Consider the following 27,738-nt stretch of genomic DNA (forward strand, 5'->3'; position numbering starts at 1 on the left):
GTACTAAAAGGGCATAAAAGCAATATGCAAAGGAGGGCGATAAGAGGAAATAAAGATCACGTCTTGTGACCTTCCTTTCAATAAAATGTGAAGAGGGCGTGTTAACTTTTCATCTCCTTTCCTTCAGATATAAGTTAAAGATAATACCACACAATTTTCTTTCTTTTCTTAAACATCAAAAGGACATTTTTTTCTGTCATAAATTTTAAAATTGTATTTCAGATACTATCCCTACATAGCTTTTTCTTAGAACTACCTTCTTTTGTAAATTACAAGCTCTGATAAATGGGAAAAACTATCAAAAAAGGAAGTTCAAACACGTGCCTGAGGTCATGGATTATGGATTTAATACCCTGGGACGTTTCTCCCTACAGTTTAATAAATGCATTGAGATTTATTCAGGCTCAAATTGGCTCATTCATGTGTGTGGCCATCACTGCCTTTTCCTGAAGGCAACTTGTTCATTTTGCTATCTCCAAGAGTCATAACAAGTGATGGTGCTGGGTTTAAAAACTGCAGGAGGGCAGCATATGAGCCCTGTTCTTAAATCTGAGTTTTTCTAGACTGACCAAGAGCATCTGGAATCACTGAATGTGTTCAGCTCTTGAGAGTGCTGTAACACATCCTCCTTTGTGAAGCAGCCTGGAGTGCCCTGCCCAGCTCAGATTTGCATTAGGCTCCATGTAGATTCTGGAATATCTCTTAGCAGACACAGTTCTGGGAGATTTGGTAACTCTATCAGTCTATGATTAATCCTGGGCTCAAGCCCCCTTGTGAGGAATGTCAGTTCTCTTTGTTCCAGACCACTTTGAGCCCATCAGTGCTGATGCCTTGACTGAATTTTCCTCTAATTCTCAGAAACAATGCCAGACATACATAGGAATTATTTTTTTATATATTCCTCTCCACAGAGTGTTAAATGTGGATCAAGAAATATTTGGGTAGTTAATTGCATACATTTAATTTATTTGGATTGATTATGAAGACACTTCTGGTTTCGTGATGGTTTTGGGCAATGTATCAAAACCATGTAAAGTGCTCTGTGCTCTGCTGAGAATGCTTTTAGTATGAATTAACTCATTAATTTAAAATAGAGAGATGAACATGCCCTGCCATTGATCACATTCTGAAAGCACTATTCTGTAACCCGCTGTGACAAGTGTTCGGGGTCTTTTAAGTGGCACCAGTTAAGTGGCACCAATTTGGTTTCCAAACTTTAAAATTTTTATTTAAGTATGTTTACAGTGTTTTTCATCCAGTCCATTTTCTAACATAGATTAAGAGCTTTCTGATATCTTCAACAAAATCTTACCACAATATTAGAAGGGAACAGAATGAGGGTGATTTATCTCCATCACAGTGGGGATTTTTTTTTAAAGCTTGTTTTTTAAAACAAACTGAAGCTTATTTTTACAAAAACATTTGTTTATAATGTAGGGAAGAAAATAAAATGCCAAGAAAGAGATAAGTGCTTCTGGAGTGGTCTGCCTGTTCAGAATTGTGCACTGTCTTTATAATTTTTTGCATTTTCATTAGGTGTTTTGCTATGTCCCAAATAGAAATTGCCTAGCAAATTTTAAAATGACATGGAATTTCCCAGTTCTGCTTCTACAACACCTGACATATTCCTACAGGAGTTCAAAAGAAAAAAAAACCCCAAAAAAACCCCTTACATTTTATTTAAGTAGTAAGAAACTAGGATCATAAAATTACACTTACTCCCTGAGGTGTGTTGAACTTCAAAGGTTATAGGCAACCTGTAGTTTCCTAATCATTGAATATTCAGTTTGCCTGAAAAGTGAGCCTCTTGCTTATCTCTGTGTGTAATATTGATGAGCCTTGCTCTGGTTTCAGGGCTGGGTTGAGCTGAGGGACCATCCCATCCTTCTTCCCACTCACTGTGACTTTGTCCCAGTCCAAGCCATTGCTCTAGAAATGATGCCAGGGAGCTGTAGGGGGATGTATCCGTATGCTCCAGGGCAGATGGGGGAAAAAGGAGAGGCAGTCATGACTTCCAGAGGCTTTCCAGTGTGTGATGACCTCAAATCAATCGCAAAAACTGCACAGTGGGTTTGGAAATGACTCTGTTTTGAGAACCTCTCGTTGTGTTTAAAGTTGGTGAGTAGAATTTGACAGCCTTGAAGTAAAAAATGAACCCACTGTTGTGGAGTGGCTTTAAAAATCCCTGGAGGAATTGATCTGACCTTTAGGAAATGACCTGCACACACTGGAAGTTCCTTAGGGCATAGGAAGGACATTCTGATACGACTTGACATCATTTAAACTCTTCTGAGAACAGATGATGTAAAAGTCACAAGTTTTAAACAGAGGAGGAAGTGCACTGTCATTTTTCTGAAAATTTTGGGAAGTTGTTTCCAAAACCTGTCCATGAAATCTTGAGTCTTGACAGCAAAACTAGTGGTGAATTTCCACTAAATCAGGAAAATTGTAAGAAAAAATGGGGAAGAGAGTGTGGCTTAAAAAGGTCTTTGTGCTCTAGGAGATTCTGTGGTAAATAACTCACTTGGGCACACTGACTGTAGGGGGAGGCTGCCCTGGAACATCATTGGTGTCCTCTGCCTGTTTGACATAAAGTAGCAAACTGTTAGTCACACTTTATTGAATGTAGAGCAATTTAACTCATTTATAATTTTTTCTCTTTACTGCAATGGAATTTGGTGTTAAAAAGATTTTACATCAGCAGTTTAGATGGGTCCCAATTGCAAAACTTGAACTTTTTTGAATACAAACATCTTCCTTTTCTTCTTTGTTGAGTGCATCCATGTGATGTAATGCAAATGGCACTGAGGTCATTATCATACCATGAATTATGCATGAGCAACTTTTAGTCATGCTGTATTAGATGTGACCTGGCAATGCTGAACTTGGGGCTTGGGACATATCAGCCTTGATACATTGGAGATGTTGTTCTGGAGAATTGTTTTCATCTGCTTTTCCCGAAACTCTTCAATTCCTCCCTTTGCAGAGACTGATGACTATGCAGAGATTATAGATGAAGAAGACACTTATACAATGCCCTCAAGTAAGTGCCGTGGTTAACTTGGGAACTTTCCTATCCAAAAGCTTCCTTGGTTTAGCCGGGACTGAAATATTTCAGCCATATTTCATAAATGTGCAAAGAAAATGTTCGGGTTTCCTACTATCTGTGATTTCACAGTGAAATTCTTTTTTTTGTCTCAAAATGTGGATTTTTTTTTTTTTTATTGTGATGCTGAGCATAACACTTAAAGGTTGGATAAGATCTCTGTGATGAGAGCAAACAATGTGGCAAGCTCTGTGGATTGCTGTCTGACTGTATCTCACCTTGCTCTGTGACAGACGTGATGCTCTCCAGTTCCATGAGGGAGGAACACTCAACTGTACCACATGCAATTTTGTTAAAGATGAAAGACTGCAGGAACAAAAATTAAAATTCAAAGTTCTGCTGAATCTTCATCTTTGAAGTAAAAACAGTGGTGCTGGTAGCCACCACAAGGATTTTGTGTTACAGCCTGTTTGAATTATGATATGATCCCAAACTTTCAAGGCCAATTCATTTAACATGAAAGTCCAATATTCTGATTTTAAAAGCTGCATCTGGGAAATTCCAGTTGCATTTGGCAACCAATGATTTCTCTGGAAGCAGACAATCCATTGGTGCAGAATCCTGCCAAAACCATCAGGTTTGGTCAGTGTGAGGGGGGAGGATGGTGCTGAGCTGGGGCCACATTCTCCTAATGGACCATGAACTTGCATAGATTTCGGAGCTCACCATGGGGCAGAATGTTTCATGATCACTTCAATGTTCACAGCATTATTTCCACTGCTGTGGAAAAATCTTTGAAAAGCAAGAATATATGTTTTGCAAAACATATATATATTTGAACATCAGTATTTGAAAAGCAAGAATATATGTTTTCCAGAAATAAACTGAGCATTTTTAATGTCTTGCAGTTTAGTCACTATGTATTCTATTAACATAGTTTCAGGATCAAGACATACTATAATAAATTTTGTCCTTCATTTTTGTTAACAGATTAATTTTGTGTAATTTATTCCCCCCTCCCCCAACCTTTTTATTTAAATTCTCATGGAAGTAATTACTTGTGGGCACAGCCCTGAATGTGCTGAACACTTGAACGTGGCTTCAATGCAAAACCCATGAGATGGGCTGTGGGGGGAAATTCATTAAGTGCTTTGCTGGATTGAAGGGGTCTCAAGTGTTCAGCTCCCAAAGGACTGAGTCATTAAAGATCACAAGAATGGGCCTGTGACTTCTGCTAATGAAAACTTTAAATTGCATCAGTATATTTCTTTTTTTCTTTTATGTTGAAAAATGTTTGTCCTGTTTTGATTTTAAGAAGCTCTATCTAAGTAAGCATTTGATTTTTCTCTTAATTGCACTGCAGAAAGCTATGGAATAGATGAAGGTAACAGGAGACCCTTTACCCATCCCTGTATGCTTGCAGTTTGGAATGATGTGGAATTTTTAAGCTTACTATTCACTTTCATTTAATAAACATTATTTATTTATAGTTAAACCAGTTAGCTTTGGGATTTTAAAGAGGAAAATGCAGTACTTAAAAAAAAAAGAGATGAAAAAGACGTTTATCACCTTGTTAGCCAGCTGTAGATGACATTACTTCTGTAGTGTTAATGATGTCAAAGTCAAGGTTATGAAGTTCTAAGCTGGTTGCTTATAATTTTTTCTCTGAGTAATACAAATAGAGGTGAAAACATATACTGTGCATGCTTTTCTGCTATTCCTGAAGTATTTTTCCACGTCTGCTAGAAATTAAATTGCAAATGAAATCATTCAATTGCAATTGATTAAATGTTTTGCTGAAGTGCTGAGCCATTTTTATCAGTATTATTCTCAGCCTATTAAACTGTGACGTTAACAAAATTGCATAAGGCCACCAAACATCTCAATTTTACTTCAGTTACACACTGGCAGAGGTGTAGTGCACTCAAAATTTCACTCTTTCATTTTGTCTTTATTTGCCATGCTCTTTTTCCTATATTTTTTTTTTTCTTGCAGTTACCTCTTTAAAAGTTCTCCGGGCTTTTTTGATGGTTCCAAAATCTAAACTAGCATATGGTGGAGTCCTCTTAAACTGCCAAAGGGATGCATGCTGAGGCCTTGTTTAACAACATTGGTGTTGCCTTAAACTGTTTGTGTGCTTTGTCTTTCACCAGCTGTAATTCAAAAGGATTTCATTTTGTTTATTGCACTGAAATAAGTGCACTGTAGTTAATTCAACAATGTAGATCTCACAGTTCTTTCCCCGTTGCTTTGGTGCAAACTTTTAAGATGTTTGAGAGGTCTCCACCGTGTGTGTGCAGCATCTCTATAGGTTGGTGTGCAGCAAATGTTAATCTTAGTTATTCATATGTGAGACATTTGAGTGACTTACTTTGAGTTTTGTGTCTTGTGGATTATTTCCTTGCCCTTCAGCAGAAACTTAATATTTCAAGTGCGTTATATTCTTGTAGCCAGAGATTATGAAATTCAAAGGGAGAGGATTGAGCTGGGGCGCTGCATTGGGGAAGGACAGTTTGGAGATGTGCACCAAGGAGTTTACATGAGCCCGGTAAGCCTCACTTTCCAAACAGAAATAACCAATAAAACTTTCCTAGGTAAAAAAAATAAGAGAGTATTCCTCAGAGGTCTTGGTCTGAGTCTTCCAGAACAAATAAAAATTTGGTTCAGTGACAATCTTTCTGTACAAAAGCTAATAAAGTTCCTGTGTTTTCCTGAAATAAAATACAAAATGCACTGGTCCAGCAAAATCCCAATGCACAAGAGACACCTCAGTGAAACCAGGGAGCTTGGCAGGATTTGTGTAATTTGGGATGGTGCTTATTAGTTTTTCTGGAAAGACTAAGATTTCAGTTCAAATCAAAGTTTTGTGTAATACTGCAAGAGAAAGCTGCAAAAATAGTTAATTTCAACAAATTTCAGGCATATAACAAAACAAATACTTCATATTAGAAGAAACTGTTGGAATTTTTGATAGATCATACAAGAATTCTTGTGGACAATGGTCTGGTTCTAACTTCTTCAGAAACAGCCGGTTAGGGTCCTGGGCTTGCTGGGTTAAATAATCTTCAATGCAATATTTAAGCAAATAAGGATAAATATTCTATTTCAGACAAGTTTGAAATGTGGCCTGATACCCTTATTTAGAAAGCACATATACTTTGAGAGAGATTCTTATTTTTCATTTAATTCTGTCCAAGTTAACAGGAGTACCAAGGAGTAATGGTTCATTCACTTGGGGCATGGTGGATAAATCTAGAGCTCTGTAAAACTAATTAAGGACCCTTGGCTTATGGACTATGGTTTTGAAATGTTGGCTGTCTCTATTCTTTTTTGTGACTTGGAGAACAGATTTTACTCAGGCATCCTTTGTTGAGATTTTTAAACTACCACCTGTGGATTTATTTTATTAATAAGAATTTACTTCATTTAGGGCACTGGGATATGGGAAGGTGAAACAGAACAGTAATGTCATTAAATTTCGATGTTCCGGTCACAGTATAACTTACACTCTGGGAAAAAATCTTAAAATCAATGTAAGATTAGTTCTAATAACATGGTAGTGTACCCTTTTATATGTTCAGCTTGAGTGCAAAAATAGAGGGGATATTCCTTGCCTTTTGTTCTGCCAGCTCCAAGCTGAACTCAAAAATGCCATTTATCCCTGTTCATTGCACTTGTAAAGTCCTGAGTCCAGTGACTGTGCAGCATCCACCTCTCCCAGGTATTCCAATGGCGTCACAGGCAGGCTCTAAGTGTAGGGTACTGAATGGAAAATGTGTTTATAGATACAGGATCCTATTGCTTAGCTGTAAGCAAGCCCAGTGAGATTGTCTTTAAAGGCTGATTAACTGTGGAATTAATCCCCAAGTGTCATTTAAATACCATCTCCCGCTCAGTGCAGAAAATGTGTCCAGTCTGATACATTCTCACTGGTACGTCTCTTCCAAAAAAGGTCAACAAAGCCCCAATATCAGACCTTTTCCAGCCTTTATTCTTCAAAATCTCTTTGCTGGTTGCAGACACTGAGGTTCTTCCTTTCGGTGCTGCTGCTGGTTAAAGGATATTTCAAAAACTTGATGTGTGACACCGAGAGAGGGATGGGTCTGGCAGGCATCCAGGGATCTAATCCCCAGGCTGATTATTCAGACCTGGTTTCATAAGGGAATAAAATCGTGATCTACCATCAGGGTTTTTTTTTTTTGTCAATTTATGGGCATTTGATGTGTGAGAAAAGGATTAGATCAGTATTTTCCTGCAAAGTCAACTTGAAGATCTCTTTTGTGAGCAACTTCAAAAATAAAGACACTTTAGCCTGCAAAATATAAATACTATTCTAATCCCAGTAATTTTTGTCTGTAAAGAGATTTAAAATAGACCAAGCATGAGCAGAGATGGAACATAACTCTGAATCTTCATCTGGCCTTAAAAATTGGTTGAGGATATTCACCAGTGCTGTAGCATTTTGTGGAAAGGTTCACATGTAAACTGCCCGTTTAACAATGGGCAGTTCCCAGTTTCCCTCTTGGAAGGAGGACATACAGGTCCTTGAACAAGCCCGTACCTAATGTAGAAGTGTAGTTTTAAAACACTTCAGCTGCTCTCAACCCATCAAGAACTTCTCATTTTTGGGTATTCAGAGGATGAGAAATCAGATGGGAAAGTCCATTTGATTTTAAATAGATGTGGTTCTGTTGAACCTGGTTTTAAAGCCTTGATCAGACTGATTGTGAAGATAAAATGTAAAAAAAATCTTTGTTTTACCTTCCTTTGTAGTCTGAGTTCACAATTACTGCCAGTCTGTCTTTCCTCTGAAAGAGCCACAAAAAATCCTTAATTTGGCTTTCTGGGTTGCTTGCTTGTATAAGCCAAGTGTGGTTTTTAGGCACATATCTCTTTTTGTTCCTCTATTTTTGCTAAATATTGTCAAGAGCTTAGCTTCCTTAATAACACAAAAACTTTACAGTACTGTTCAGTTTAACTTACCATCTTTTGTCATGATTTTTCAACAATTTAACATGGTTTCAAACAGATTAAATATTGCCAGTGACACATTAGATATGCAAGGTGTCTTGATTATCATGGTATTTTAACACTGAAAACTTTCAACATGTGGTTTCTCAACTAAAGGTATTTTATTTAATAGTAGTTTTTTCCAAAGTAGTTTTGCTAGAATTTTAAGGGCCAGCTTTTTTTGGTGGGCTGTTTTTGGTGGGTTGTGTTTCAGCTATTTCTGAATAATGTTTTTCAGGAAAATCCAGCTATGGCTGTTGCAATCAAAACGTGTAAAAACTGCACTTCTGACAGTGTTAGAGAAAAATTCTTACAAGAAGCCTGTGAGTATTAAACAACTTCTTTTGGGATCACTTTGGTAACTGCTCCTTGCAAAGACTGCGGCCTCCTGTGCCAGAAACTTCTTACACTGATGTAAATATTTCATTAATATATAGCATGCTGTTTTCCCCTCCTCCAACATGTTCCAGGGAACTGCTTTACATCCTTGCATTGCCCATGTGTATGATTGGATGTGAGTTCTCTGATTTTCCAAATTGAGTGGTGATGTCTGACTCCTGTAGGGCTTTAGAACCAAATTTGCAACACAAGATATGATCCTCTATTTCCTTCTTTTTCCTTAATGTATTAAAAAACACAGCAGTTTCTCCAGTTTATTGCTTTGGGAGGTCAGGTAGTTGTCCTTGCTAGAAATGTTGTGTCTGTGAGAGATGTGCTTTGAAAATTCAGAATTCAAGTCTATGCTAGAATAGGCCGTTTTTCTAAGTAATTGCCCACAGATGTTGCATTTCCCAAATAGCACATTTCATTTGTGGAAAAAGGCTTGTTGTTGGGGGGTACAGGAACAGAAACTTTTTAAAGAATATTAAAGTTACTGATTCCTCTATTGTTTGGTTTTGCAAGCAAATTAAGATATGGCACTTAGGCCTTAATTTTTGCCTATTATCCTCTGCTATTATATACCTCTAAATGTTGTCAAGGTATTGTATTTTATCAATAAAGTAATTGGTTGTGGTCAGAAATTACAGTATATTTTATTCACTATTCCTTTATTCAAGGAATTTTTTCAACTTATTCAGAAGACCTCTGTTAATAGCTAATGGAATCTTATTTTTGAATGTCAGAGTTTTTGTAAATTACTGTAATTTTTTCCATTGCATTCCTATCTGTTGGAACAGTAAATATCATTGCTTACAGTAATAACTCAGCAGTCACAAGGTAGGCTGCTGTCTCCTGGCAATGTAGAAAATAATTGCTCATTGAATGCTCCTTATTATGCTTCAAATTTGACAGATTAGGAAATGCCGCTGTAATCGACACATAAATAGTACTTTTCGATTTTGGTTTAATAGTTTTGCCATTTCTTCTTCCTCTTTTTTCATTCCAGTTCCCATCTGCTGCCTTTGTCTTGTGTTCAGATTGCAAATTCGCTCAGAACAGTTGCTTATTTCACTGAATTAATGCATTTATTTCCTAATATTTTAATATTAGCAATGTTAGGATATTTTGAGGTTTGCCGATGGTGGAGTTTTCAATGCTGAAAAGGCAGGTTAAATTAGATTTTAGGATAAATTCTTTGCTGAGGGTGGTGAGACCCTGGCACAGGTTGCCCAGCGAAGTTGTGGCTGCCCCATCCCTGGAGGTGTTCCTGACCAGGATGGATGGGGCTTGGGGCCAGCAAGCTGGAAGGTGTCCCTGCTCAAGGCAGGGGGATTGGAACTGGTTGGTCTTGATGGTCCCTTCCAACCCAAAGCATTCTGTTGTTATGTGATTCATGTGTTATACTGCATAAAACATACTGAAATTAACTCCATGGAAAATAAAATGATGTAATGATTAAAAAAAAAATTTGTCTATATCATAATCTGGCAAACATGTTTTTTCCAGTAACTGAATTATACAGACTGTTTTTACCTCCTCTTCGAGTAGAAGGGTTCAGATTAACTGGTTGTACGCTGGTTTTACAGGTTATTTCGTTAATTTAGGTTATGTTCATAAGCAGATTGAGGGCTGAGAGGCAGAGCCTGACCTGACTGGCACCTTCCACAGCAGTTTGCATTTTTGTGAGTGGAGAACAGCGCAGCTCAAGCAATCAGTGTTTCCGCCTGCCCTCAGCACATGGAATGACCAGACATTACTGCTTGCAACAGTTGTTTGAAGTCCTGTGATTATCTTCTCTGCTCATGGGCTAAATGCTCAACCAGCAGCTTTCTGTTTTATTTTTAAAAAAGGTTTTATGTAACACACTGAATTCTTTGATTTCCTTTTAGTAACAATGCGTCAGTTTGATCACCCTCACATTGTGAAGCTCATTGGGGTTATCACAGAAAACCCAGTCTGGATAATCATGGAACTCTGTACGCTTGGAGAGGTATGAGAAATCCTCGTGCAGCTCTGGTCTCCTCTCTTTTAGCTCACAGAAAAGGCTGAAAAAGCACTTCACAAGACTAACACATGCTATCAAGCATGATATCATACTCCTTTGCAGAGTTATGGACTCAGAAACAGGAGTGGCAGCTTTTGACCTTCTCCTTCACCGGGGGAACTGCATCACCTCATTCCAGAGTGATTTAGTCAGAGTTTTCAGAGCATTCAATTGCAGTTCCAGAGTGAGAGCGTGACCTCTGTCAAGATGATGATAATGTGATAATCAGTTAAACAGCATTTGCAAACATACCTTCCAGAAGTGAAACTGTACATCTTTTATTCTTCCTGAGTAATGCTGCATTTTCCCTCAAAGCAGTGAATTTCTTCGGTTGGGTTTTGTTTTTTCCTGTAGAATATCTGCAGCAGAGGCCCTGGAAAAGATGACTTCCCTCATTATTATGTTTTTTGGATGAATGCTTTAAAGAAAACTAGATCTCACTTTTTATAATCGATTAGTTTTCATTGAGCCGCAGTTCTGAAAATGTGAGCTGCAGTGGTATTTCATACAACATTATTTGATTGTCATTGCAATTATCAAACTGCAGTACAGTTTCCAAAAAAAATAGCAGGGATGGATAGAAAAACCTGTAGTGGAGAAGTCATTTTCTGTCAATAGGTTTCCTTTCCAGTGCCCAAATCACTTTTCAAAGCCTTATTTTGATTTATAAGGACACTGTAGTGCCACCTTCCAATAAATCCTGCCTGCCTTATACTGGGAATAGAGTTGACAAATACTCTGCAGTGATATTGGCAACTCTGAGCTAAATGCAGTTGTTCTAGCACATGTAGATTTAAATTAATTATTAAAATTAATGCTTCTAAAACAATACTGATCAGTCTGTGTTTGGGCTGGCCAGGTCCTGTTCAGTTCTGAAGTGATTGAGGCCATAAATGGAGGCTGCACTCAAGGGTAGAAAAAACCAAAATGTCCCAGAGTGCTTCACTCTGGAACAGCAACAGCAGATGCTTTTCAAAAGGAGACTGAGAGGAATGCACAAAATTACAGTTATTTTTTTTAGTTTTAACAGTTTTCTATAGAAAAACTGCTTGAATTCTAATGCAGAGTCACAGTTCTTCATGGGAAGAGGTTTTCTTTTCCTTATCCAGCCTTTGAGGCAAGGAAATCGTGCCCATTGATACTCTTGTAAACTTCACCATTTGAAATATGCCTTTTTCAGCTTTGTTATTTTCTTTTAATTTCTTTCTCCTTTTTTCTCCTTGGTGCAAAAAGCTGAGGTCGTTTTTGCAAGTAAGGAAGTACAGCTTGGACCTGGCCTCTCTGATACTCTATGCTTACCAGCTTAGCACAGCTCTTGCCTACTTAGAGAGCAAAAGATTTGTACATAGGTAAGATTTCATACATATTTTTCTGTACCTGTCGATTTTTATATGTCGCTGCTTGAAATTTTAGGGAGTGTCACTTCTGCAGAGGTTTCCACTAAAATGACACCCTTTTCAAGGGTGACACCTGCTGGTTCGCTCCTGGATTGACTTGGAGCTGGTGCCAGATTTCAATCGGAATCATTTTCAGTTGTTGCTTTGTGGTTACAGTATTTTTTCAAGCTGTGAGTCAACTGTAATCGTTCAAATATAGAAAAGCAAAACAAGGGCAGATGGCTTCTTAAGTAAAGAGGAGGGGAAATAAAATATTTATAAAATACAAGTACTTGCTTAACCAGAAAATGAACCTAAACTTCCTTCATGGTGTGTTTTGAATTTTATTCCCTTGAATGTGAACATAAGTTTCTAGGGAGAAGAGACTGGCTTCAGCTTCTTATTGTGTGCAACTAAGAGTTCACAAAACTCCAGTTACTAAGTAGAATTAATTTTGAATTTAAGCAATTCACCTGTGTTTAAATGCTGACTGTCTAATTCTGTGTATGTGTTGTGACAATGTATATGCAAACACTTGCGTGTAAAGTAATAGCTGTGCATAGGTACATAGATATTTGTATTAAAACACCATAAATAACAGCAGGGGAGAAAAGGAGTCTCAGGGGGGATCTTGTTGTTCCCTACAGTGAGAACTTGAGCTCCTTAGTAGGAAACCTCGTACGGGACTGCGATCTTAAACCAGTTCCTTACTTTTGCAGGGCAGGAGGGAAACTTTCTTCGAGTGATGATACTTCCCCACTTTATATTTTAAAGTTACTAGAAATACTGTTTCTTCTGTTTGGCAGGGATATTGCTGCTAGAAATGTGCTGGTATCTACCACTGACTGTGTGAAATTAGGTGACTTTGGTTTATCCCGATACATGGAAGACAGTACTTACTACAAAGGTGAGGTGACCTCTGAATCCTTCTTGCAGGCCAGTGAGAACACAGTTGCTTCTCACATTATTGAAGAATTAACCAGATTTCCTTGGTCTAGTTGTTGCATTTGTATAAAAAGGCAAGTTGTTCAACAGTTTGATAATGGCAGTAAATTCCTCTGTGTGCTTAAGAAGAAGGATCACAAGGTGTGATTTAAGGTGCAAAAAGTAGCAAATTCACATGTAGATACAGAGGAATGCTGAGTTTGTGTAGTCACTGTATGCTGCATACTTCAGATGCCATTGGACTAGGGAGATTCAGTAAAAAACTGCCTTTGAAGCCTACTTTTTGCCCCATTTTGGATGGAATACTGAGCTTTGGTGTCTCCAGCAGCTGAGAGATGTCCTGCAGTGCGTGATAAATGAGAAATGCAGCAGGAAAATAAAGATTGCTTGCTGGGTGCCAAACAGTAGCATTCCAAAGCTGGTGTATATTATTAAATCATGAGCACATAAATCTCATCTTCAATATTTTTCTGGTTTCATATATTTTAAATTATCCATTATCTGTCCCCTTACACTCTGTTGTGTTTCTTAATTTGTCTCCCTTTGCTGAGCTACATTTTATCTTTTTAATTGCTAAGAGAGAAAATAATTTTGACGTGATCACTTCTTGGTGTGTTTTGGGGTTTGTTATTGGGGTCTTTAAGGGAGGTTTTGGGGATTATTATTATTATTTTGGGGTTTGTTGGTTCATTTCTACATTTCATGTAAAGCTAAACAGCCTTATATATCCATATTTGAAGTATTTCACTGGATATTGGTTTTGCCTATGAATTATTTCCCTGGGAGCAGAATCTCTTTTTCAGCTCTGTAGAGGGGATAACAGCCTGCCCTTTCTTGCCTTCCCTGTAGCTTCCAAAGGAAAATTACCCATCAAATGGATGGCTCCAGAGTCAATCAATTTCCGACGGTTTACCTCAGCTAGCGATGTGTGGATGTTTGGTAAGTGAAAACCAAGTGGGGAGCATTCTGTGTGTCCTCTTGGTCAAGTCCAGTGTTTCATTTTGTCTGCTATAAATGAATAGTTTCCAAATATTTGTCACAGCTTTTACTGTGCATTTTGAAAATCCAGTTTCTTCCAGCAAATTCTCCACCTCTGTTTTTTCCTTTCCTTCTCCTGCTCAATAAGCCTGAACTTTCATGGGCCTTTTTACCTCTAGTAAGAAGCTAATAGGCATGAAGGTGCAATGAACTTAGCTCATAGTTATGACAGAGATCATTTTTGTCTGTTGGTTTTGCTTTTGGTTTGGTTTTTTGGTGTTGTACCATTGTTGTTTGCTGTTTCTCTGTTATATTTTGACTTCTCCTTTTTCTTGATACACATTTCCTTGCTTAATGAACAGATCATCCTGTGAGATAGCCAGTTTCCAGATCCTTAATGCTAGATTCCCACTTGTCTTTTATAGCTCCTGGCCTACAAAATACAACCAGAAGCTCATTAAACATAAGGGCAAATGGACATATCTTGAAACCTTGATCTTTTTTCCCAAATATACAACATTTTATATGAATCTGATGTCCTGTGCTCAAACTGATGCTGACTGCTGACCTGTACAGACAGAACACAAGCCGTGTTAGGGAACAGAAGTGATAAGACTTGAATTAAGAGCAGGACAGTCAAGTAAGAGTTCACCTTCTTTACAATTTGAAATGTGATTGTTTTAAAGTGAAGGGTTTATAATAGTTTGAAGAAAACTCTAGTACTGTCAGAGTTAGAAAAATGAAGTCTATGGAACATTTTAGTCAATTCTAAAGTGACAGACCGTGTTCTTTTAGGGCAGTTTCAATAGAAACTGGTTTATTACACGTTTTCAACACAAAAAATGTGGACCAATGCCAACACAAAAAAAAAACCCCAAAGTGAAAATGCACTCGACATGTCGAAACAAGCCAGCTGGAAGGAGTCAGAGCGAAAAGCAAACACATTCTACCTCCTAAGACAGGAGATCTGAATATGAGCAAGCACTGGTTTAGGGCAGGTAAAAGACTGTGTGAGCCAGCTGTGGGTCAGTCTGCCTCATCAGCAGGTGAGGCTGGTGCTGTGTGTGTGATCCTGCTGCAGTCACTCCTCTACTGCAGGTAAGTCCAAACCAATTCCCTACTTACACATTTTGGAAGAAATCGCATTATTAGTACAAAATTGCTCTCTGTCTCTCTTTTGACGGGTCTCATTGTTTCCTGCCAGTGAAGAGAGCGTGTTTTTGTGTGTGTTCCTCAGGTGTGTGTATGTGGGAGATCCTCATGCACGGGGTAAAGCCCTTCCAGGGAGTGAAGAACAATGATGTGATTGGGCGGATCGAGAACGGTGAGCGGCTCCCAATGCCTCCAAACTGCCCTCCCACCCTCTACAGCCTTATGACCAAGTGCTGGGCCTACGACCCCAGCAGGAGACCCAGGTTTACTGAACTTAAAGCACAACTCAGGTAGGGTTTGACTTCTCAGAGGTCATTTCCTTTGTTCAGAAATACTTCTTTTCTCTTAAACTTCTGTTACAGTGTTTTGGTTCTGTGGAAAATACGAGGCCCGGTGCTTTGAGTTTTTATCTTCAGACAGCCAGGTTGTTGCTGGTCTTTGGGAAAACTGGGCCTTATCTGGCAGAGAAAATGAGATTAGGCAATAAATTCAAGTAACTGGAAATATGAATCACCTCATTTCTCTCCCAAGAAAAACTCCACATTTTACTAGCAATTTGTTTATAATTTTAGCTACAATCCTTTGGGAAGGAGGTAGAAAGAATTTAGAGTGATTATTTAAACAAAGATACTGTGGGCTTCTGTGGTAGAGATGTATCTTAAATAAATGCAGCATCAGGTGAGTGCTGTTGGTAGTTACTTTCACGACATACAACACAGTAGTTGCACAGTCACAGCTGTCACAGGGCAGTTGCAGAGCCTGCCGTTAAATGCAGCATCACAGACAGAAATTCCTTTACCCTTTGTAAACCAGGATATAAACTACCTTTGTGTTTATCTTGGAATGAGTGTGAGCACACACCTTGCAGACCAGTCTAAATTCACACCTTACTTTATTCTACAGTAATATATTCTGTGTGTCTGTGTCGCCATTTCACCAGCCTCAAAGGGGGAGGGATATTTAAACTTTGAAACATCACTGAGATAATGTGCAGGCACATTTGATATTTGTGACCAAATTGGGTCACAAAAGCTGTGACTTTTGGATTTCATGACTACTCAGGATGTATTTTGTATAAGTCAGTACAAGCTTTGAGTAACACTTAGGTTTTTCACACTGACAGTCCACGCTGGGAATTCTTATAATTTGTTGCTAAATTCTTTGGGTTTACTTCAAGTTTTGTTTCAAAATTGTGCTTTATGGCATTTTTTATTTTCATAGTATCATATTTTTGCTGTCACTTAATGTTCATGGTTCAAGATAATTCACTGGTGGTTAAAATGAGAGACAATTTGAATATAATTATGATGCTATCTCAGGGCTGCTGTATGGAGAACTTAAAGACCTTAAAGTTCTTTCCTATTTCTTTAAATTTCATACAGTTCCACCATCTGTTACTCTGGGAATTCCTGTGTAATTCCTGAATTCCTACTAGTCATTTGTAGAATTAAGGGAAGACTTGACCCTTCTCACAGATAATTTCCCATCCTCTTGACTGTGTGGAGTTAACATGTAGGGAGGAATGTCAGGGCTGGGTAGGGATTGCAAGAAAACGATGCGACACAATTGTGTGATTTGGGTAATAGATGGAAATTGGCAATTCACTTTCTTTTTCTCTCTTTTTGGCTCTGAAAGTACAGGATGATTGATAATTTGCGGCCAGGTTGTACTGTGAACTTAAAGCTGGTTGGCACAGATGAGAATGAAGTCCTAAAAAAAGTGACTGGAAGATAGCTGTGGTGTGTAAAGCCAAACAGGGAGAGTATCTCACCAGGAAGGAAAGAGGATGAGTAAATCCAGAGTGTGCCTGAGAGCCTGGCTCTCCTCAGAACCAGCACTCTGGGTGTGCAACAAGGCAGGGTCTCGTTGGTTGCACATCAAAATGTTTCCCAGTGTGCCTGGGTGAGTTCTAAAACAGGTCACTCAGAAAGACTCTGGAATTTCCATGCTGGCAGACGTTCAGCTTTTGATTGGAAAAGGTTCAGAGCACCTGGCCCTTGCTGTGCAGGGAGCCCAGCTTCACCAGGAGGTCACACTTGGGACCTCCAGGCACCCCTTCCATCTCATTCTACATGAAAAGTGCACCCAGTGTGGAGGGGTGTTTGATCCTCTGGTCATGCTGGGAGGTTTGAAGCATTGTTTACAGGGCAACCTCTCTCCTGGGGCCACTTAAACCCTAAAACCCAGTTTTTACTCTGTTCCCACCAAAGCAGGGAACTTTCTGCCACTCCAAACTGGCGACCTTTATCTCCCAAATTTAGGCAGCATGATTGTCCTTAGGGCTGCTTTGTGCTGCTCCAGACAGAGCCAGCCTCTCGCTGGAAAGGTTGCCAATTCCCTGATGATGAGGCGGTCTCAGGCAGTTAGGGAAGATTGGGTTTCAGAACTCAAATTCCCATGAACTTGCTAAAACAAACCATTTCCCTGGTGGCCTTTCCCTGTGGTGTTGCTGCTGCTCGTTCTGGATGCTGTCCAGAGTAGTCTCTTCAAGCTGAGAGCAGGCTGGATGTTTGCTTGGAGCCAGATCCAGCACTGCAGCATTCATTCCTCTCTGGCTTAATGAAAAAAACTCCATGGCTTTGGGAAAAATCTTCTGCATCTGGAATAGCATTGATGGGAGCATAAGCATTTCACGTGCTCTCTGTTATTTGGTGCTTTTGCTGTTTCATAGTAACAGCTGCTTTGCCCAAACTGAATTTGCAGCTGATTGTGCAAGGCAAAGGTGCTGATTTCTGCACAATTTATGTACTGTTATTTGTTGCTACATATGAATTTAAGTACTGTTATTAGGGTAGTAATTTTACAGCATTTGATCTGTCTGAAGTGGATGTGGTTGAGTCAGTCTTCCCAGCAAACACAGAAACAAATGGGTGGATTGTGGATTTCCAAATGTAATTTATCCTCGCATTCCAAGTCCCTTTTTCAAGTGGTGGGAGGGGGGTTAAAAGTCAGATTAGGTCAGAACAGTGAGGTGCTACCCTGCTACTTCTGCAATTCTGACATGGTCAGAATTAGAATATAGGATTTTTAATTGGGAATTGTGTGTTGCCTTGTTGGTTTTGTGCAGAAGAGATTTTTTGTCTTGCAGTACATGGTAAACGATATAAAAGGATTTTATTTTTAAACTTTGAAATTAATGACATTTCATGACATTTTTCACTGTGTCGTGGAACAAATTTTGTCTAAAGTACCTTTCATGAACCCGCTCTGCTGCAAATAGCAAAACAAGGAGCAGTTGTGTCATTGCGGAGGTGAGAGTGTCACTGTGGCCCATTGTTGGTCACAGGTTTTAACAGACTGCTTGACCCCACTGGCATCCCGGGGCTGCAGGTAACATTGAAACAGCTCTAAAAAGAATGGGGGGAGAAAAAGAGACAGATTCCGTGCTTTTAAAGTCTGGTTTTATGACAACAGTGAGATAATTACCTGATGAGAACTGGACTTGAGCCTTTTTGTCACTGCATTTGATGTAGATCCTGAAACGTTGCTTATAAATGAAAACTGGTAAGAGTGAGGGCAGTTTGAGTCTTCTTTTATGGCATTCTGACAAAGACTGTAACATACCTCAGATACATGGTGGAGGCTGCAAAATGCTTTGTTATTCTTCTGTTCTTTGCCTGAGACCATTAGGAATAGTCCATAATCCATATAAAAGTTATTTCATATTAGAACAGTGTGTGGAAGTATGTTCTTCTGCATCCAACTTTTTATTTCTGGTGGCAGAGGGAAAGAAAGAAACTGCTTGTTGGGGGTGAGCACTTGATGTAGGTTCCCACACCACTGTAACAGGAGACACGGGTGCTGCTGTGCCTTTGGGAATATGAGGATGCAGTTTAGTATTTTAAACATTCCTCCACTGAAGGCCCCCAAAAAGGTTTCTTTTTTGCTGTCACAGGCCAATTTCAGTAAAAAGTTCTTTGTAAATTAAGTAAGTTTGTCAATTATGCAAACTTCTAATCGTTGAGATTTTTCTTGAGCCTTCACCTTGCCGAGAGGCTGAGTTAAATTCGTCTGTGCTACCTCAAGGTTTGCTAGGGGAACCATAGGGATAGAATTCTCTGCTTGCTCCTCTGTGCTGCTAAAAATATGTACAGTTTGGGAAAATATGCCTAGATCTGACTTCTCCTGACCTTCCGCAAATTCTAATAAACTGTTCAGAGAACTTGAGCAGCTGCACTGAGGAAACGTCAAAAATATCTCTTGGCACACTCTTACTTCATCCACAGACTGGTCTTCCCTTTGTGAAAACAAAGACCTTTCTGTGAGTCATTTATATTCCTTGTGGTTTTTTCGAGTAGTGCCTTCTCTGAGGCATTTCTATTTTATATTCTTGTCAGCAGAATCAAGGGCATCCAAGTACAGATGCTGCTGCAGCCCATCAGCCTCTGACCAGGCTGCTCTGGGCTGCTGGGAAAGAACCTCCTGATGGCATGGGCAGTGGGAGAGCAGGGAGGATGAACTGCAGTTGTGAGGCAAAAAGCTGAGCATGTGTTAAGAAAAAGAAGTAATTTCAAAAGAAATTTGTCATTTCTGGTGATACAAGCTGACGGTGTTTCACACTGGGGCACCACAGATAAAATGGCTTTGATAGCAAAGCAGAGAGAGGTTTTGGGGTTTCATTCCTTTTTATGGAAAACCAGGACTGTGCTGTGACAAATTCCAGACATGGCTCCAAGTTGTCAATAAGGCGTCTCTAAATTTAGCCGGCTGCTACCAGCCAGCTCCATTCTATTCTTTAGCTTAGATGAGAGCAACTGCTGTATCAACAACTTGGTTAAAAATCTGTGTTTTATTCATTTCTCAATCATTAATCTGGGCCTTTTTTTTTTTTCTGTCTTGTTTTGTTGTGGGGCTTTTTAATCCTGAGGTCTTGTCTTGAAAGATGATAATCATGATTCATTACTGTGGCTGCATGTTGGCTGCTTTCTCACGCCACATAAAAACACGGGATACCTGAAGTGAGAGATAGCTTTAAAGCAGGGGGTTTGTGCCAGTTCTTCATGGGTTCAAGTAGGAAATCTTGCATTTTCCTTTATTCTGAAGGAAGAGAGAGGTAAAATAAAAGGATTCTCTCTTCATTCCCTCTGTTAGGCTGTAGCTGTGTTTCCATGGTAGTTCTAGCTGGGTGACTTCTGCAAACAACTTGCCTGATTTTGCTTTTGTTCCACATTCTTGTGTTGCTTCAGCAATGATGGATTGAAATTGCAGCAATAGTTATAAACTTGATTTAGCTGCAGTGAGACACGATGACTTCTCTGCTTTGTAGAAGTGGCATAGTTTGGGGTTTTTTTGGCTGAGTAAGGAAAAGCAAAGTTCTTGTCTCCAGCAGGAATTTATTCTTGAAACAAGCAGTGAAGTTCCACGATGAGAACAGATCGCTGGAGTTGATCTCATCCCCTGAATGAGTAATTCTGGGTGGTTGTTTAGCAGACTGAACAGGAGATTATAAACTCAGAACTTAGCTTTGTTTCTGGAAACTCCTGAGTGATAAAGAAGCTGGAGTAGCTCCTCCACAGGATTGTCTTTACCCTGGGGACAGTGATATGGAAATAATCTGCCCTGCTCACATCTCCAGACTGTCCGCGTAGCGTGCGGCTCCAAGGAATTGGCAGCTCCCTCTTTCAAAGCTTCTCTCTGAGTATTTTTCAAATGGCAAATATCCAACATTAATAAGCCACATAGCAGAGCTGGGAGGAGGCTGGCTGTGGGGGCAGCAGGAGCACGTTCAGCTTCAAACAGGCTTTTTAATAGTCAGAACAGTGGTAAGTAGCAAACTGGTTTTACTACTGTCTTGTACTTTGTGAAAATGCAGCCTTTTGACCTGTATGCTTAGAAGCTGAGTGATTACTGTCAGATCTTTCTGTTTTGCTAAATTGCTTTGCTGAATGTGTTCCTGGTTAGGCTAAAACGTAAGAGCTGAAGAAGTATTTTTGACTGCTTTCTTTAAAAAAGAAAAAAAAAATCCCAGTGATCTGAAGCTCTTGAGTTTCAGTAAAGAACATTTTCGGTTTGTTTTGAACCTTTGCAGCAGTTCAGTAGAATATTTTCTTGTGAAGATTAAGCTTTCATGCAAGTAAGTGCTTGATTGATTGTCTTTGAGGACTTCTCTGTGTAATTGCACATAAAAAGAACTGTTGCGGGGAAAAAATTGTGTGCAAGATCAGTCACAGCTTTCTGAAAATTTGATGCTTTTTTTGTTGTTAAAAGCACCCTGGTAATCCTACAGAAATATTTCTTCCTGATACTGATTTTCAGACACAAAACTAGGGTATGTAAAAGAAGTTTGCCTTTCAGTAATTTTCTATCATTTCAAGTTAAGTACTGTTTATTAGTCTGAAAAATGCGAGAGCTGTGGGGAGAGGTTTGTTAGTCACTGAAACTGGAGTTTCACTTGATTGCAATATGTTTTCCTTAGTACAATACTGGAGGAAGAGAAGCTGCAGCAAGAAGAACGAATGAGAATGGAATCCAGGCGACAAGTCACGGTATCCTGGGACTCAGGAGGATCAGATGAAGCTCCTCCCAAGGTAGCTAAGACTGCAAATTACGTGTGTTTTAAAAAAAAAAAAAAAAAACAACTTTCTTTTTATTCAGTTTATTTCTTCAAAGCCTGCCCTGATGGGTTGGTTCAAGCCACGGTATTCTGGCCAGTTCTGTCCCCATCTGGGAATCCTCGCCTGAAATGACCCAGTTCTGCTTGAACTGTGCTTAGAACTGATCCGTGCTTTGATAGTGCATTAAAGATTTTCTGTTTCTACTTGAAATTGTAAAAGACACCCATAGCTGCCACAAAACTGTCTCCTGGCTTTTCCTTTTCCTTCTTTCTTGTAGCACTCTTGTAAATGGTTGGCTAACGAGGTCTCAGGCCAGCGTGAAGTTTATTTATAACACATTAGTGACAGGACAAAGTCAGCTAATTGCATTTTCCTTCTTCTGGACAGAAGATTAGGGGTTTGTTTCCAAGGAACATACGTGGTTTTAGTTTCCACTTCGTTTCCATTTCTGTCCTCTTTGGATGTCACTGATGGGTTCTGCAGCTGTGGGACTCCAACCTCACCAGTTGCTAAGCCCTCTTCCTGCTCAGAGACTTGTCTGCTTCTCGTCAGAATTATTTTTGCTAGTTGTTACTTGAAAGTTCAAGACTGTATTTTGAAGAATTTAATTTTTGTGCAGTCACCACCTTATTGTGGTGTGATAGCTTGTGGTGAATTCCTGGAGCTCCCATGTTCTGGAGCTGATAATAATTCTAGGAGTACTTGTGTGGTACCTTGTGCTGTACACATTCTCCAGCACTCATAGAAAGGCATTTTTTTTCTTTTTGGTTGGTTTTGGTTTGAGGGGAGGGGGGAGAGGAAGGATTTGTGTGTGTTTGGGGGTTTTGGAGTGTTTTTCTCACCATTTCCATGTTGTTGCCTGATAGATCAGATTTCTGAGCTTAGTTCTGCATTTTGATACCTTGATGGCAAGCAGGAAATGAGAGCAGCGGAATTGCTGCTTTCATTTCAGAGTCAGAAACAGCAAACAATCCATCAACCTGCTTAGTCATCTGAGATGAATTAGCAGGATTTGGTGTTTATCTAAAGAGACAATGTTCCAAGTTACGGAAGCAGATAAACTGCATAAATTGGACTAGTATAATGCTTTATTTGAAATGAGTGCCTTTGTGTGTGATGTATGAACTGAAACACTTGACCAAAGCTGTGTTAAAAATGCAGTTAATTCTGCCACAGGAGAGAATGTGTTTTGAGGGGGTTGCTGCGTCCTCACTGTATTTCTGATGCTGTTGTTGGTTAGGTTTTTTTTATACGTTTCTTTTGTGTATAATATGGATGTGCTTAATAATGGCATTGGAACAAGTGGAGTGTTGTAGGTAGGAGATTTTTGTCTCTTTAATTATTATCTAATTTTCTAATGTAACAACTGATTTTTTTTATTCTTCTGATGATTCATTGTTAAGAGTTGCAGATTGTTACAGGTCTTAAACTCCTACACATCCTCAAACAATTACCAGGTCTCACAATCCAGTCTATGAAATCACTTGTATCTCACAGTGATATTTCTGTTAGAAACCTAAGACAGAAAACATCCTAGTGCAGAATGAGAATGAATTTTTTCATCAAGCAATGATAAATTCTGAAGTCTCCAATTCGTGTGGTTGCCTTTAACTGCCAGAAGGACTGAGAGAGCCCTTTGCAGAATGATGAAATTTGGGGGGATTTCTCCCCTCTTTGGTTGATTTCTCTCCTCCTGGAATACCCAGCAATGCTGTTCCTTATCCAAAAAGAAACCCTCAACTATACCTTTGTCTGTTCTGTTCCTTTGGAGGTTCAGAATATGATCAAAAGCACTTTCCATGTTGAGGTAATTAGTTACACAGAAGTTAATTATCAGAACTAACTTTGTACCTCATAATACCACATGGAAATAGCCATACAAATAAATCCATTTGGTTTGTGTTATTCTTACTGAAGCAAAAGAGTTTACTTTTGGGAGCAGTCACAGAAGCAACAAATTACCAGCAAAAAATTGGAAACAAGGCTGTATTGTACCTGGAAATTTGATTTAAAACTTACATTCTTTGATGATGTTCTCTCTAGAGTTAAACAGAACAGAGCAGGTCATTTAGTGCAGGCGATTAAATAAACACAAAGAATTCACAGAGCAAGCATTATTTATTGACATACAGAGCAAACAATTCAGCTGCATCCATTGCCAAGCAAAAATAGAGGAGAACTTAATTTTAATTGTTTAAAAAAAGTGTTTGTCATTACAGAAAATCTGCTTTGGGGTTTTTTTGAAGTTTGCCAAACCTGTAAATGTTTGTCTCGCTGAAACATAATTTTCTGGTTTTAGTTTTGTGTGTTTAATGATTCTAAAAATTTCTGTTTGTTTACAGCCCAGTAGACCTGGTTACCCCAGCCCCAGATCCAGTGAAGGGTTTTATCCAAGTCCACAGCATATGGTACAGCCAAATCATTATCAGGTATTACATTTAATACTGTGTGTGTGTTTTTCTTACAAATGTGCGTTCTCTTGTCTTAGATGCAGCTGGTGGGATTGATGCACTTCTTACGTGGTTTATTTTAATTAACTTCTGTTCAATAAGTTTTGTTTTACATAGGAAAAAAACCTGAACTGAGCCTGGTAGGTTTACTCCAGATGGCAAATATTTCCACATCTGATGTGGTGCTCAGATCCCTGAAACTGCAGTGAAACACATCAGACATTTCCACATTTATTGAAGGAATGTGGTGTTCATGTTAACATTTGTGCTGAGCTATGAAATCACTTGCTTTATAAAATGGCATTTTATAAAGGGGGCCTTTCCTTGGGGTCACTGGTATTTTATTTTCTGTGTCCTGATGGCTGCTGCTTTTAGCTCTACTACACTGTATACTCACAGGTTTTGCTTTTCTTCCTAAAACTGCTGAAGAAATTCAGAACAAAAGTTTGTCTTTAAAGGACTTTAAGCAATTTTAGGTTTGTTCGAGGCTACAGACATGTTACAGCTGTCTCAGTCAAAGGGATTTTTTCCATGAAGAGAGGGAGGTTTTCATTGATTTAATAAGTACTTCAGGCTCATTAAAGCTACTTGGATTTTCCTGTGGAGAAGTTCCCAGGCCACTCAGCTCAGCACACTAATTACATGCTGCCACTCAAGCCATAAGCCTGTAAGATACAGCAGGGGGTACATTTTTATGTGACTCTGTAGGGTGGTGTTTGCAGGCCCCTATTAACTGGAACATGAGCTCTGCATGTGTAGCTCTTACATACGTATCTATAGATTTAGTTTTGTCCTCAGAGGACTTTGATCTCCTTGACTGCAGAGGTTAGAGCATGCTCTGATGCTGCTGGTTTGATAGGCCCCATAAAATACTTACCCTCACTAGCTGTATTTCTGTACTGTTGCTGTTACTCTAAAATAGTTATGTTATGATGGGCATCCTCAAATACTTAAACCAGAGGTGTCATATTTTGGCTCAGCTTCCTTCTTCTGCTGTTGCCTCCCCTTCTTCCTCTCAGTGACTGCTGGAATTGAGTCATTTCTGTGCTTTCACGTTGGTTGTCTTGGAGGGGATGTTTTTGTTAATGGGGAAGCACAAGTCTTGCTAATATCTCTGATTTTCTCTTTGTTTTTGCCCATGTGGGGTTTTTTGCCCCCTAAAGGTATCTGGCTACCCTGGTTCTCATGGGATACCAGCCATGGCAGGCAGCATTTATCCTGGGCAGGCTTCTCTCCTGGATCAAGCAGATTCCTGGAACCATCGGCCTCAGGAAATATCAGTGTGGCAACCAAACATGGAGGTATGAGATCTTGACACATCTGTTACTGTGTTCTGTACATTTCAATACACTTTTTATTATTAAAAATTGTATTACTTCTGTTATTTAGGTGAATCTGTTACAGGAAAACTGAGTTTTTCTGGTGCTTTTAAAATTACCTCACTGCAGTGGGCTGGGAGTCAGGACTGAATTGTTTTTTAAACAAATCCTTCTATGTGAGGCTGGGCATGAAGTGTCACTTCACATGAATTCTTGATGAAGTTGTTACTGCTTGTCTTAACTGAGTGATAACAAATATTTGGTGTTTGTTAAGAGAAGGCTTTACTGGAACTTAGTGCTGTTCACAGAGATAGGGACACTCATGTAAAAATACCCCTTGGGAGATACCCAGCACGGCTGAAGGATTGGTTCTTTGTAACTTATCCAGAAGAGAAAATGAAATGGTCTGACTGTTCCTGAGGTGAATTTCTTCTGGGTGCTTTCCAGCCTGTCATGATTGCACTGAGCTGCTGAGGAACATCAAATTAATTCCCCCTTTAACCTTCTGTCTTTTTTTTCCTGTTCTCCACTGTTGTACACTTTTTTATTCCATTTTTTCCTTCCACAAAGATTCAGTTTGTGCAGCTTCCGTCTGTTCTGTCTTCTTGTCTAACCAGCTCTATTCCCTGTGTTCCTGATAAACATTTAAGTGATCTCTGAGATTTACCTGTTAAATATAGGGAAGTTTGTTACCAAATTTCCCTTGGCTCTTTTCAAAATACTAATTTCTACACTATTTCCTAATGATTTCCAAACAGCATTGGAGTATGGTATGTGGAGTATTTGTAAGCTTAAGACAGGCATAAATATTTGGTTAAAAAATCATTAAAAAATGTTTTTGTGGCATGCTTTGCCACTGTTGGGTAACACTGAATAGTATATTTGTTTTGATTTAAAAAATAAACTTGTCTTGCAGCTTTTAACAAATGGATGGTTACATATTGCTCAAGACCAAGAAAACAAAATTGATAAGTCTGGTTTTGTTTTCCAGCTTAAATGAAGTGCAATACAGGAAGTGACAATGTTGCTGAAAAACAGAACAGAATCTTTAAAATCTTTTTTGGTTGCAGTGACTAAGAGCAAGGGCAGATAAAAACTTGAGGGTTGGAAAGAGTTTCTTCCGCTGCTCTGCTTCAGTTTTGGAGGAGCTGAAGAAACTCTGCTTGACTGCTGCTGAGAATTGACTTGTAGAATCTTTCCTTTTATAATCTTTAAATTCTTGCACCTGTTCATACAAATTTTAAATTGTGAGACTGAATAGACTTACTGTGGATTGTAGGATTCAGGCACTTTGGACATCCGAGGGATGAGCCAGGTTCTACCCACACACCTCATGGAGGAGAGGTTGATACGACAGCAACAGGAGATGGAGGAAGATCAGCGCTGGCTTGAAAAAGAAGAACGATTCCTGGTAATTCTTTGTTTGACACAGCTTCTTAATTCCTCCTGATTTTTGGTTTTGCATTGCAGCTGGCTAAAACTGGTCACTTCTGTGAAATGAGAAAATTTACAGGACACGGGGCCCCCGAGAAGTGGGTTTGGAAACAAGTTTTAAAATAAGTGTTCAGCTAGTGAGAACTGTATTTCAGATATCTTGAACAGCTGTGGCTTTTGGTAAATCTCATTTTATCCAGCTGGGGTGTTGGTGTGGGGGAAGTTGTGGGTAGAATTCTGTGACCATCTGAAGGTTGCCTGTTTGTTCTAACATAGAAGGATCTTTGTATACTCTGCCCCTAAAAAAGACGTAACCATCAGCCTTCTAAGGGCCCTGGCTGTGCTGAGTTGTACCCAGTCTTGCCCTGGAGGAATAATGGCACATGGTAGTGGGAAGAAATAATGTAAGAGAGAGCTCTGTGAGGAGAGAAAAGCTCTGAACCTCACCACAAGCGGGAAAAAGAAATCATTGGTAGTGGCATCTTCTGATGCTGTTTCTCTGCAATTCCACAGTTCCTTGTTGTCAGGGCCACTGGTGTGTGGTTTTTTTGGTTCAGCTCTGGCTTCCCAGTTGTCAAAATTCAAGTTGTGTGTTAAATCTCCCCTACTTGAGGCTGATGGCTGCAGATGGAGTAGAAGGTGGCAGTAGAATGTTACCAGGAGCCTGTGGGTGCCTGAGCCTCACGAGACAGGAGGATATTTTACAGTGCTGTGGTGTGGGTTGTGACAGAGAGCAGTCCTGTGCTTGATCTTAGACATATTTCAAGGAATGTTTCAGTTTGGAAATCTCCTAAGTTGTAGGTACTGGTAGATGCCCCCATGGCCAGGACATGTTCTAGCTGAGATCCACGTTGTGCCTGAGCTAAGAAGTGACTTTTGATTAATGAGTGTTGAAACTGATTTCCCTTTAAGTCCACTTGGGAATTTGCAGTTTCCCTTTGGGATGACAGCAAATAAACCTCTGTGCCCACATTGCTTGGTCTAAGGAGAGGGAGGGGAAAGGAAAATTTCTTCCCTAATTTAGACATTAGCTTTTCCAGTCTTGTGTG

The 27,738-nt window shown here is 39.3% G+C and overlaps 1 protein-coding gene across 11 annotated transcripts in view; it reads left to right on the top strand.

Annotated features, from left to right (window-relative positions):
• PTK2 (protein tyrosine kinase 2) overlaps nt 1–27,738 on the top strand; it is a 190,839-nt gene that overhangs the window by 147,297 nt on the left and 15,804 nt on the right. For 5 of the 11 annotated variants that reach the window (XM_066175437.1, XM_066175413.1, XM_066175420.1 and 2 more), the window contains 13 exons: nt 2,987–3,043; nt 4,410–4,430; nt 5,497–5,594; nt 8,295–8,379; nt 10,327–10,427; nt 11,715–11,830; nt 12,664–12,764; nt 13,652–13,741; nt 15,018–15,222; nt 21,348–21,459; nt 23,829–23,915; nt 25,100–25,237; nt 26,535–26,666. In XM_066175437.1, coding sequence (XP_066031534.1) covers nt 2,987–3,043; nt 4,410–4,430; nt 5,497–5,594; nt 8,295–8,379; nt 10,327–10,427; nt 11,715–11,830; nt 12,664–12,764; nt 13,652–13,741; nt 15,018–15,222; nt 21,348–21,459; nt 23,829–23,915; nt 25,100–25,237; nt 26,535–26,666 — 1,343 coding nt within the window. Of the gene's footprint in view, nt 1–2,986; nt 3,044–4,409; nt 4,431–5,496; nt 5,595–8,294; nt 8,380–10,326; nt 10,428–11,714; nt 11,831–12,663; nt 12,765–13,651; nt 13,742–15,017; nt 15,223–19,573; nt 20,695–20,729; nt 21,006–21,347; nt 21,460–23,828; nt 23,916–25,099; nt 25,238–26,534; nt 26,667–27,738 lie in introns of those variants that run through there. The other 6 variants (XM_066175399.1, XM_066175407.1, XR_010719326.1 and 3 more) reach the window with 5 other exon arrangements.

This window comes from Chamaea fasciata, unplaced genomic scaffold (genome assembly GCF_029207755.1).
Source record: "Chamaea fasciata isolate MVZ Bird 193981 ecotype frontalis unplaced genomic scaffold, bChaFas1.0.hap1 SCAF_1, whole genome shotgun sequence".
NCBI classification, from domain to species: Eukaryota; Metazoa; Chordata; class Aves; order Passeriformes; family Sylviidae; genus Chamaea; species Chamaea fasciata.